The 13,279-nt window shown below is 41.0% G+C and overlaps 1 protein-coding gene across 2 annotated transcripts in view; it reads right to left on the bottom strand.

Annotated features, from left to right (window-relative positions):
- Nucleotides 1-474: 474 nt before the first annotated feature.
- htt (huntingtin) overlaps nt 475-13,279 on the bottom strand; it is a 201,683-nt gene continuing 188,878 nt past the window's right edge. For both annotated transcript variants that reach the window (XM_055632294.1, XM_055632295.1), the window contains 7 exons: nt 12,738-12,928; nt 10,214-10,328; nt 8,017-8,230; nt 7,042-7,147; nt 5,014-5,176; nt 1,819-1,979; nt 475-1,039 (listed from right to left, as the gene is read on the bottom strand). In XM_055632294.1, coding sequence (XP_055488269.1) covers nt 826-1,039; nt 1,819-1,979; nt 5,014-5,176; nt 7,042-7,147; nt 8,017-8,230; nt 10,214-10,328; nt 12,738-12,928 — 1,164 coding nt within the window. In that variant the 3' untranslated portion in view covers nt 475-825. The remainder of the gene's footprint in view (nt 1,040-1,818; nt 1,980-5,013; nt 5,177-7,041; nt 7,148-8,016; nt 8,231-10,213; nt 10,329-12,737; nt 12,929-13,279) is intronic.

Genomic DNA, 13,279 nt, shown 5'->3' with positions numbered 1-13,279 from the left:
TCATTCTAATTTACCTGCTCAACTACACTTCAAATCTCTGATTTGAAACAAAAATTCAGATATGGGTAAATGAGTAATTTGAACAAGGACTTGAACTAAGATGTTGAATATTTCTAAACTCCGACTTGCTTTTAATGTTCAACCTCAAAATACCAAATCCACGTTTTATTTTCCATGGAATACGTCATCTTGATAGAACTGGTTCATTTTGCTCTTTCGCAAATAAGACCTGAATACCAGATCATCATACTTTAACTTCACAGCTAATAATAAATATATTTTTTCTTTTTTATAGTACATAGAGACACTATTTCATTCAAGAAATCAACTGTTGTTTGATGGAAACTGAAATCAGTGATGCATTATGGACCCGCACCAAATCAAAATAAATATTCACTCTCACACATCAGTCACGCCTGTTTTAAACCACATTCAGACTCCATCCACAGCCAAGGACAGACAGACAGACATAGAAGACATTCAACATAGTGGTTTTGTTCATTGCAAATTAAGGGGTAAATTCATGCATCACAAGTTTTACAATCATACATATTTTACATGATATATAAATCTTCGGTTAAAAGACAAATTTTACTTATATTACCACATCTTACATCCTGAGAAGATTAATGTTTTGTGATTATATGCACTAAATTAGACATACAACCACGTGACAATAAGTAGCTGAAGAGTCAGAACATTTGGAAGGAACATGCTGGGAGAGTGACTTGAGAATACTGAGTTTGCTGCAAATAAACTCTGGCGATCTGTCCCACTGTGTATTAAGAAGTTCTCTCCACATGCCAAGTCTGTGGACACTGACTATCAGATCTGAGCAACCTGATGAATGTTTCGCAGGCAGGACAAGAGCTGATGGTACGGAGTGCCAGGAGTTGCCACCATTTCAAACACAGACTGGAAGGCACGGCGATCCAACTCCTCGTCAATCTGCTTCCTATAGAAGTCCATGGCCAGTAAACAGAAGAGATTCACATCCACTTGTTCAGATTTACCCATTCGGCTGATGATATGTGGAAGGCTGGGCAAGGAGTTAAGAAATAATTTCATTTAACAAATTGCAATCTGCTCGGTAATAGCATCGGAATCAGGTCAGATTTACTTCTGTTCTTCCAAACTATGCTGCATTAGTCCAATTATAGCTCCAACTTCAATCTTGAGCACACAACTATCATCTAATGTTTATATTTCACTAAACATTTACAAAATTTTTTTTTGGCATTTTAGTTGCTACAATCTCTAGAATTCAAATACTTTGTAAAGTGATATTGGGCATATATCTTAGCTTAATAGTAGCACATTCTCCTGTGTCTTGGATTAATAAGGTAAAGCCTCACCATGGTGACTTGAGGCTATTCAATATATTTCAGGTTAACACATTTCAGGTGCTTCTCTGACACTGGCTTGTCTGTCAGGCACAGCTGTAAACCAAGGCCTTTCTTCATGCTAAGGTTACCCCTGCTGAGAGGTTCAGAGAGACTCAAGAATAAAATACAATACAAAATGCGTCAACACTCATCAGAATTTAGTTTGTGATTAAAACTAAAAGGGACTTGCATTTGTACGGTGCCCTTTAGAAACTCAGATGTTCCAAATACACTTTGAAGAGTAGTTATGCTGTAGTTGGACTGCTCGGTAACAGTCTGCTGCCTATGGCTTTGAGGCCATAGAACTGCCCCAAATAATGGCTGCCCCAAATAATGCCCCAGAGCTAGTACACTGCTTGGGTTAATTACAATCCAATGGAATTGTCAGTCCAAGCATCTGTGCCTTTTTAAGCATGCAAGTTAACAAGGATACAGAGCTGAGATCCACGCGCTGGTTGATGCACTGACAAAGAAACAGGACAGGCTCCACATGGCCATCGCTATCGGAGTTCTCTGTGTGAAGTTTGAAAGTGACAACATTACCCAGTCCCTCACCATGGAAGACTGTCCAGTATTATGTAATGTCTGAAACACCTGCAAAGAAACAAACATAGAGAACAACTCTGTAATATGGATATTTCATAGACTGGTACAGCACAGAAGCAGCCCACTTTGCCCATGCCAATCGTGATGCTTGCTTCAAAAAGGCAGCCAGCATCATCAACGACCCACACCACCCTGGCCAAGCTCTCATTTCACCCCTGCCATCGTGAAGAAGTGTTAAAAATGTATGTTAGGGTAGAAAAATCCCCAGGACCTGACGGGATCTATATCAGGATGCCAAAGAAAGCAAAAGTGATTGCTGAGGCTCTAACGATGAGGGGTATTTTATTTTTCCATCTTTTACTTATATTACCACATCTTACATCCTGAGAAGGATTTGGTCCATGAGAATACCTACCCTTTTCTTAGCTACCCTTTTGCTTCTAATATACTTAAAAAGGTTTTAGCATTCTCCGTAATCCTACTTGCCAAGGAAATTTCACAGTCCCCATTTGATTTGTGCAAAATGGAATTATATAACTGAGATCATTGTCTGCTTTGTAGGCTTAATTTGTAAAATACACCATAATTCTCACTTGTCTGGTCACAAATTCAGTCTTTTTATCAAAACAAACAGTTGGCAGAACACTGGATCTGTGAAAGGAAAAGGACATCCAATGATTCAGGTCATGAATGATGCAGCAGAGGGGAGATAGCTGGTTAAAAAGTGGCGAGGGGACGTTTTGGGGAAAGAACCGGCAAGTGATAGGTGGATCCAGGTAAGGACAGGTTGATTAGCAGACAAGTGAGATAAGGGTGGGAAGAGTGGAGATAGTAACCAAGGCTGGAGGTTATAAATGGAGAAGACAAAACCATGCAACTGGTAGAATATGAATAGGAAGGAAGGTGGGGAATCAAATGTAGAGACCAGAGGGGGAAGGATGGTGGACATAGGTGAATGGGGTGAGGGGGGGGGTATGTGAGGGGAAAGGTAACCCAGATTATGGAGGGATGGGTGATAGGTCGGTGGAGGATGAGAAAGCACAGTGCCCTCCATAATGTTTGAGACAAAGACCCATCATTTATTTATTTGCCTCTGTACTCCACAATTTGAGATTTGTAATAGAAAAAAAATCATGTGGTTAAAGTGCAAATTGTCAGATTTTAATAAAGGCCATTTTTATACATTTTAGTTTCACCATGTAGAAATTACAGTCGTGTTTATACATGGTCCCCCCATTTCAGGGCACCATAATGTTTGGGACACATGGCTTCACAGGTGTTTGTAATTGCTCAGATGTGTTTAAATGCCTCCTTCATGCAGGTATAAGAGAGCTCTCAGCACCTAGTCTTTCCTCCAGTCTTTCCATCACCTTTGGAAACTTTTTTTGCTGTTTACCAACATGAGGACTAAAGTTGTGCCAATGAAAGTAAAAGAAGTCATTATGAGATAGAGAAACAAGAACAAAACTGTTAGAGACATCAGCCAAACCTTAGGCTCACCAAAATCAACAGTTTGGAACATCATTAAGAAGAAAGAGAGCACCGATGAGCTTACTAATCGCAAAGGGACTGGCAGACCATGGAAGACCTCCACAGCTGATGACAGAAGAATTCTCTCTACAATAAAGAAAAATCCCCAAACACCTGTCCGACAGATCAGAAACACTCTTCAGGAGTCAGGTAGGATTTATCAATGATCACTGTCCGCAGAAGACTTCATGAACAGAAATACAGAGGCTACACTGCAAGATGCAAACCACTGGTTAGCTGCAAAAATAGGATGGCCGGGTTAGTTTGCCAAGAAGTACTTAAAAGAGCAACCACAGTTCTGGAAAACGGTCTTGTGGACAGATGAGATGGAGATTAACTGATATCAGAGTCATGGCAAGAGCAAAGTATGGAGGAGAGAAGGAACTGCCCAAAACCCAAAGCATACCACCTCATCAGTGAAACACGGTGGTGGGGGTGTTATGGCCTGGGCATGTATGGCTGCTGAAGGTACTGGTTCACTTATCTTCATTGATAATACAAATGCTGATGGTAGTAGCATAATTAATTCTGAAGTGTATAGACACATCCTATCTGCTCAAGTTCAAACAAATGCCTCAAAACTCATTGGCCGGCAGTTCATTCTACAGCAAGGCAATGATCCCAAACATACTGCTAAAGCAGCAAAGGAGTTTTTCAAAGCTAAAACATGGTCAATTCTTGAGTGGCCAAGTCAATCACCCAATCTGAACCTAATCGAGCATGCCTTTTATATGCTGAAGGGAAAACTGAAGGGGACTAGCCCCCAATACAAGCATAAGCTGAAGATGGCTGCAAAACAGGCCTGGCAGAGCATCACCAGAGAAGACACCCAGCAACTGGTGATGTCCATGAATCGCAGACTTCAAGTAGTCATTGCATGCACAGGATATGCAACAAAATAGTAATCATGACTACATTCATATACATGACATTGCTGTGTCCCAAATATTATGGTGCCCTAAATGGAGGGACTAAGTTTAAACACTGCTGTAATTTCTACATGGTGAAACCAAATATATATATATATAATGGCCTTTATTAAAAGCTGATAATGTGCACTTCAACCACATGTGATTTTTCTCTATTACAAATCTGAAATTGTGGAGTACAGAGGCTAATAAATAAATAAATTATGGGTCTTTGCCCCAAACATTGGGAGGCACTGTAACTGGGTGACAGGGGTCTGGGGGGGGGGGGGGGGGGGGGGGAGGGGGAGGAGGAGTGAGTAGAAAAATACATCCCTCCCCAGATTCAGCCTGGTCCACTGAGTTCCTCTGCTCAGGATTCCAGCATCTGCAGTGTCTTGTGTCTCCATGCTATTGATAAATTGCTTTTAATCAATCTATGATTTACACATTTATATTACAATCGATGTTATGTTGAAGCCTTAAGGGAAGCTAGATAAGGACTCAAGAGAGCAAAAAACAAAGAAATAGGATATGCTGATAGAATTACACATTAGGGTGAGTGGTGGCTCCCGTGACAAACACTGGCATGAGGCTGGTTGGACAAAATGACTGCAAGCACCATGTAATAAGTAGTAGTAAAATACCTTGTAAACGACCGTGGCCATGAATTGTGGATAGGGCTGTTGATTGGAAATAAATTCCCCTATTACTTTGTTCATCACATCTTGAGGTGGAAAGAAGTCGTCGAGGAACTGTGGCAAGATCCGTGCCACCACCCGCGCCTCACAGGGGAAACCCCTCCGAATCCTAACCAACAAACGACAGAGAAGATCATTTGACTTTGGAAAGTAACAAGCAACTTAAGCAAATTAAATTTAAATTATCCTTAAATATTCTGAGAGCATCTGGTGCCTTCAAAGCAGCACAAGCAAATAGGACCCACAAGGATTGTACTTAAATTAGCAAGTATAGCGTTTTTAAAAAGCAGAATTTCAAATTATATTGAACTTTTGCACTGGACTGTTTCAAAGGCCAACTGCACTCGGTCTAAGTTGCATACAACAGTACAGGTAAACAGGATATCTTCATCAGGAGTGGAAACAGATACTCTCACATTGAGACAAGCACTTGAAAAGCATCGGCTCGGAAGGCTATGAATGCAGGTTAGTACGACAAATGTAGTGAAGTACAATAGTCAGCAAGTTAAGCGGGTTAAAGGGCCAGTTTCTATTCTGGGAAATACTTTGACGAAGAACTTTCATTGGTAACTGGCCAAAGAGTATCAATGCCAGACACATTCCCTCCCAATGGACACAGGAGCCTGGTATGTCATTGGCTTACCCACCTCCACCTGCTTTGTGTCCTGGGCTCGGTCAATTACTGACTCATCAAAACAAGAAAAAAAATAATATCAGGAAAATTGTACCTATTAGAAATAAAATTCTGCTTGGCATTTGCGAGTCTGTGCAATAACTGACACACTGGCGAGAGGGTATAACGTTGCTAAATGCAAGACTGCATCGTGATTATCATCTGAATTCTGAAGCACTTGATAAACAAAGACATTTTAATCCTTACTTTAGGTCTTTATTCCATTAAGTACCAAATACCATTCTGAACAGTCATGTTTTTCAAACACAATGAAGTGGCTTCTGTCTACTTCCAACATTAATTGTAAGAAGGAGATTTACAGAAGTCTTCACACTTCAACCTCATAATTTTCATATTTACTGAGTTTGGTACCAAATGTTACAACTCATGAAGTGCCACAATTCCCACTAACAAAGGGTCTCTGCCCCTGACTGAACACTAATATTATTTTCCCTTGGATGAATGCTCCATTTAATCTAGAAAACTCTACTGCATTGTCCACTGTTCAATAGCCAACTTTGCATGGCAGGCACCCAGCAGCTATACACAGCCTGGTATGTTTACTCAGCCAAGCTACTTGGACCTTAATACACCCTATACTGGAAACCACCAATTAGATCCAAAGAATCCCCAAAATAGCATTAAGAAAGGTGCAAATTAGAGCGGTTCACTGGGGGAAAAACTGCTTCATTCCCACAATTTACACAACACAAAAAAGATACAAAGTGTTGGAGTAATTCAGCAGGTCGAGCAGTATCTCTGGAGAACATGTTTCTCTGGAGCAACATTTTAGGTTGGGATTGAAGAAGGGTCCTGACCCAAAACATCACCAATCCATGTTCTCCAGAAATTATGCCTGAACCGTTAAGCTCCAGAATTTTGTGCCATTTTCTTTGTAAACCAGCATCTGCAGTTCCTTGTGTCAACACTCAGCAGTATATCATGACTCAGAGCCTTTTAGTAATCTGCCCACTTCAACGTGGAAGCAGCGGTTCATTTTGTGCTGGATGCTTAGTTTATATTGTTTTATGTTATTGTATAGAATTAAGGAGCACACGCGTTTACTAAACGTCAGTGGGGAATTAAGGCTGGAAACACATCTAATTGTTACCCTCGGTACACAAAAATGCTGGAGAAACTCAGCGGGTGCAGCAGCATCTATGGAGCGAAGGAAATGGGTAATGTTTCGGGTCGAAACCCTTCTTCAGACTGGATGATGAAAGAAGCAATAAAAGGTCTGTATGCTGGCTTAGTCTACAAGTTAAGACTTCTCTGCAAACTGTCAGGCACAATATTCTCACCTGTCGAACAGAACAGAAACCCGCTCCATCGCTACAATGACAGACTCGCTATCGGGAGCCGTGGGGTCAGCGTCTGAACTTCGATCGGGGCTGCTCTTTTCTTTGCCTGTTTATAGTACAAAAAGAAAATTAATGCTGCAGATATTGTGTGAATAGCTCATTATTTTAGTTGTAACATTTGCAACTCTGAACTGCTATTTTATAAAACATTATTCTGGACTTTCTTTCAACACATGTTAACAGTTCTATTCCTTTTAGGATGGCAGGCATCAAGTTGATGCGTCACCCTCTTGGTGATTATTGTTTTACAGCTCCATGGGCGATATAACAATCAGCCATTGGGCAAGGATGAAGAGGGTAAAAGATTCCCTTTACGAGTGGGTTTTAAAATATGTTGCCAATTTTCAAGGAAAAAAAAAAGATTTACTAAGTAACAGCTTCTCTTCTCGTACAGGTGACAACTGTAAAACATAGAAAGAGCCCATTTACCCTATCAGGCCCAATTATTCCCAATAATAACTTTTCCAACAATCCTGCAAGCATTTCCTTTTCAGGTAAATATTTAATTATTTTTTATAGCTACTGTTGAATCGGATTTTCTTCATCCATTTGAGTTGCTTATTCCAGATCACAACTACCCGTTCCTCATCGTCTTCATGTCAAGTATCTTTAACCTGTTTTTTCGTGGTCACCACCCATCCTGACAGTGAAGGCAGTTCTTTTTTTCAACAGTAAAAAGGTTTGTGATTTTGAGCACCTTCACAGAAACCTTTCCTGAACTTCAGAGATTTGAGCCAGCAAGCTCCACTCTGGAAACATACCCGCTACGTGCCAAAAGAAACAACTTTTACCCTCGAGACAAAAGTAAAACACACTGTTCAAGAAACCAATCAACACAAAAAATGTAGCATGACTCATTTGAGATTATTGGCCAAAGGTTTATCTTTCAGGAAACAATGTGCGATTGTGCCCTACCTGTGTACATACAGGTTAACATCAGACCCAGGGCAGCCATGGCCCTGTGTGGACTGTGCATGTTCAACCGGTCCACGCTGAGTTTCACCAGGGCCTCTCCATCCAAACGTGAGAGCTGCTCCGAGAGAAGGAGTCGTTCCATTCCACGCAAGACGCAGTGATAGACGATGGAAGGGGTGGACTCCTCACTGCCAGAGACCATCACTCCACACATCTAAAATGAAGCAACAACTCATTACGTGGAAATCTATAGCTTTACCTGACACACAGACTATGCAGACTAGTATCGGTAGATGGGGATTGGTTGGTTCTGCAGTCGAGGAAGAAAGGGAGAGCTTTAAGACCCTCCTGGTGGGGGATGGAGGTGTTGAGTGACTGGGCATCCATGGCGAAAATGAGAGAATGGGGGCCTAGAAAACGGAAGTTATGGAGGAGACGAAGAGCGTGTGAGGCGTCTCGGACATAGATAGGGAGGGATTTAGGATGGAGTCGAGGTATGTGGAAATAAGTTTGGTGGGACACGAACAAGCAGAAACAATGGGTCTGCCAGGACAGTCAGGTTTGTGGACTGGGGAACGATGAGGTTGGGGGCTTGGGAGGGCAGGGAGCCAGAAGTGATGAAGCCAGTGATAGCGTTTGAGATAATGGCCTGGTGCTCATCTGTGGGGTCATGGTCCAAGGATAAGTAGGAGGAGGTGTCTGAGAGTAAGCGCCTGGCCTCAGCAGTAACTAAGCACGTCAGCCAGCATCGCTGGAAAAAAATGGATAGGAGACGTTTTGGGAACGGATCCTTCTTCAGACACATAAATAAATATAGAAATAAATGTGATTAAATATGTATTCTACACACTACCGGATTATGATAGGGAAGTGGAAGGAAAAATGAATGAGCAACTAAGAAAATTGGTTTAAAAAATGCATGACTAATTTCAACCACTATAAAAGCATGCAGCCACAAGAAGTTAGATATTCAAATCAGATAATTAAGTACCCAACATGAAGTTTGTGACAGGAAACAGAAGGGCATGCTGGCAATAGTGGCAATAATATAATGAGATAATTAGGGGGGACTAATCCAGGACACTGGATTTCAAGAAACTGAGATTAGAACTAAAAGAATAAAATTAATAAAATTGGCAAACAATTCAGAATGACGGTGGGAAACATTTACAATGGCGTTCAGAACCTTGAAAAAACCTATGCTGCTCAATGCAAAGAAACATCCAAACACTAATGATTGAACAAAGTTGCGAGGAAAAGATTACGAGTGAAAGACAGAAAGGAAGTACATGAACAGTAGGGGATGGCATGGCAAGAGAGTTTACAACAGAGTAGAAATAAGAAAATACGACAAAAAGGGACTTTGAAATTAAATTATTTGGCAATAGAAAATAAACTTACAGTACAATATACTGGCACTAGTTAAAAGGAAAATCTTAGATTGAACTAGGATTATGAAGGGCTGGTCAGAATTAAATCATAGATTGTGATGACAAAATGCAAAAGTATTAAGTACTGTTTAAGGATTTACTGCAGACAGATGTTTCATGTGAAGACGATTAGAAATGATTCATCTGTGTTTGACCAAACAAAGCAAAAATATTAAACATTCAAAGTGAACATCAACTCTGACAAGTCTGTGCTGTTCCATAAGCAGCCCGGCAGCTCACTTAACCCAATGTTATCAACTTCCTTCACAAACTAAAATGCTCACTCATCATTTGCCTAGGCAAACCAACTAAAAATTGATGTATTTTTAAGGTAGAGCTTAATAAAAATTCATGTTTTTAAATGCATAATGAGGGCAAGGAGTGTATCGGATATGCAGAAACAAGGAACTGCAGATACTGGCTTACAAAAGAATACACAGAGTGCTGGAGTAATTCAGCAAGTCTGGCAGCATATTAAGAGAACATGGATAGGTAATGTTTTGGGTCAAGATCCTTCTGAAGATTCTCATTATGACTGCATGGATTGCCCCTAGGTGCTCCAGTTTCCTCCCATATTCTGAAGACGTGCGTTTTGATAGGCTCTTTGGCTGCTGTAAATTATGTGGGTGGTATCTGGAGAGAGGTGAGAGGAATGAGGGAGAATGACATGGGATTAGTCTAAAGATAGGGTCTTGATGGTCGTCATGTCCTCGATGGGGTGAAGGGCCCGTTTCATACAATATCTCTCCACAATTCTGTAATAGTACCTGTATTATGCCTGCAGTAAATTCATGCCCCACATCAAGCAGGTAGTTCTCAATCAGGTAAAAGGCCGTTGCACACATCACCAACACATGCTGCTGATTGTGGATGTTGACACAGCTACAAAAGAAACAGATGAATATTAGCACAGCAAATGACCAGGTGCTGTGTTTCCAGTGCACATGTTGTTTTGCATGCAGTGCACAATTCTTCACAGCAACAAAATATTAGTTGCTCCTCTAATACTTGCAATACTGTCACCGGGAAAGCATCTCAAATTCTCCTGCTATTGCCGCCAAGATGCAAGAGTTAAGGCGAATAGAGGTTTGTCTATTCTCAATTTTAGGTGGTCTTGACGTCCTGACCAGTTGCAACAATGCGATGACCAGTGAGTGTGGCAAACCCATGACACATGGGGAATGAATTAAAAGCACAAGCAGGTTGTATTACTTCACCATCAGATACGTTAGCTCAGTTGAAGCTATTTGTAGCAGTTTACCAAAATATAATCTATCCTGATTTTTATTAAATAAAAATCGAAGGTAGACAAAAATGCTGGAGAAACTCAGCGGGTGAGGCAGCATCTATGGAGCGAAGGAAGAAGGGTCTCGACCCGAAACGTTGCCTCCATTCTTCGCTCCATAGATGCTGCCTCGCCCGCTGAGTTTCTCCAGCATTTTTGTCTACCTTCGATTTTCCAGCATCTGCAGTTCCTTCTTAAATAAAAACAAGAAATCATTTGAACACAGGTCTCCCCTGGTTAGCAAACTTTCACTTGATGATTCTTTGCTCCAATGAAGGGTTTTATTTGATTTAATGTGCTGCTTCACAAATATTTCATTTGCTATAAACTGAACACACTGGACATTGTCTTTCAAACACAGGTCTGCAAAACAAGTGACATTTAACATTTCTTCTGATTGTGTTAATGGGAAGTAGTCGTAGAAACAAACAAGTTATTTAAAATGAAAAGCATTTCATCATCTGAGCTCTTTCATGCAGCCACAATGGCCACTGGATGAATAAATCTCAGCCTGACATAACAAGCGTGCTTAGTTTCCAATTACAGGGAGGAGGTTGAACGAGTTTCAAAATTGTTTTCTTACCACCCATGGCGATTGGTATCCCTGGCAAAAAGCTTTGGGTTCACGGCATATTCCACCACATAATGTTTCACATAAAAAAGAGCTCCGAGGAACCTAACCCATTCCAACCGATGACAGAATGTGTGAGAAGGAACTGCAGATGCTGGTTTAAATCGAAGATAGACACAAAAAACTGGAGATAGACACAAAAAGCTGGAGTCTGAAGAAGGGTCTCGACCCAAAACGTCACCCATTCCTTCTCTCCAGAGATGCTGCCTGTCCCGCTGAGTTACTCCAGCTTTTTGTGTCTATCCCATGACATTGTGCTGAACCGTCAGGGATGTCAGAGGAGTTGAAGGAATCGAAGTTTTGATTGTCAATAATCTTTTACCAAACTGCAAGAAACATCAACTCTCTCTAACTCTCTCTCCACAGATTCTATCTGATCTATCTGAGTATTTTAATGATTTTCTGCTTTAGTTTCAGATTTCCACCATCCATATTATTTAGGCATTATACTGCAAGTTAAAGATCAAAGTGTCCGACAGAAAATGTTATACATCAATGGTTGCAATGGGTATAGGTATGTTCAAAAATTGTGAAGTTTCAACTGCAATCTTTGCCTTTATATTATTTAAGACAATTAAACATCTTAAGCACTGGCAACCGAGCAAATGTTCCAATTAAACTTGGAAACTATAATTACAGTATAACTGTTCAAGGAATCTACAGAATTAATTGGTAAGGAACCACAGAATATTTTCCTTTGGGAAATGGCAAAACCTTAATAATGAGATTCAAACTTCTTGTGAGAATTCTTGTAGATTTTTGGAGGAGAATACAACATTTGGCTGAGGGTGCACGTGGGAGACAAGCCGATTCGATGTCAGCAGAGAAAGATAACACTAGACTAAACAGCTTTCAAAGCTTTCCAGCACAAGGGTTTACTCATGCTGAGGACACAAAGTGCTGGAGTAACTCAGTGGCTCAAGTAGCATCTCTGGAGGACATGGATAGATTACGTTCCAGGTCGGTACCCTTCTTCAAACTGGAAACTCCTTCACTCATGCTATGAATTAACCTACTGTACAGCAACTAATGGAGATTGTATCCTTTAACAAAAAGTCAATTATTATTGTCTAGCACAACTATTCTCACATAAAGATGGTAAGTGAGATGTATCCTAGTTGTTATGCTATAAAATGCAATGACAAAACTGATAGTTTGAAAATATTTCAACTATTTGGCTCAAAATGGAAGCACAAAATAACTGACAGCATTTCTCAATGATGGAAGTTCAATCCCCTCTACATCTTCTAAACACCTTACAGCCATCACACTTGGGGATGTTGTTACCCACACACCGAGGAAGCTTCCTTGATGCATTAAAAGGTCATATGCAACCCACCCAATATTCAATAACAATTTGAGCGCTCTCCCTTACTGTGCTATTCCACGCAGGTTGGACAACAAATAGTCACAGATGGTTGGGATGAGCTGCTTGGCTGTCTCATCCAACAGGTCACACTCCAGGATGTAGAGGATGCCGTGTAGTGCACCTATCCGAGATGGCATGTGAGTGCTCCGCATGGTGGTCTCCAACAAGCGACTGATTGGCTCTGCGATGGCCTTGTCCTGCAAAACACAATCGGGGTTTAGTTTAGTTTAAAGATACAGTGTGGAAACAGGCCCTTCGGCACACCGGGTGTGTGCCAACCAGCGATCACCCAGTCACACTAGTTCTATGTTATCCCACATCCAACACACTAGGGACAATTTACAGAAGTCAATTAACCTGCAAATCTGCACGTCTTTGGGATGTGGGAGGAAATTGGAGCACCCAGAAAAACCCACATGGTCATGGGTAGAACTTACAAACTCCGTACATACAACACCTGAAGTCAGGATTGAATCTGAGTCTTGGGTGCTGAGAGGCCGTAACTCAGCCACTACACCAAAGTGCCGCCCCTTTGAAGATCAGGGGTG

This window comes from Leucoraja erinacea, chromosome 3, assembly GCF_028641065.1.
Source record: "Leucoraja erinacea ecotype New England chromosome 3, Leri_hhj_1, whole genome shotgun sequence".
NCBI lineage: Eukaryota > Metazoa > Chordata > Chondrichthyes > Rajiformes > Rajidae > Leucoraja > Leucoraja erinaceus.
This window is presented reverse-complemented; position numbering and strand designations above follow the sequence as displayed.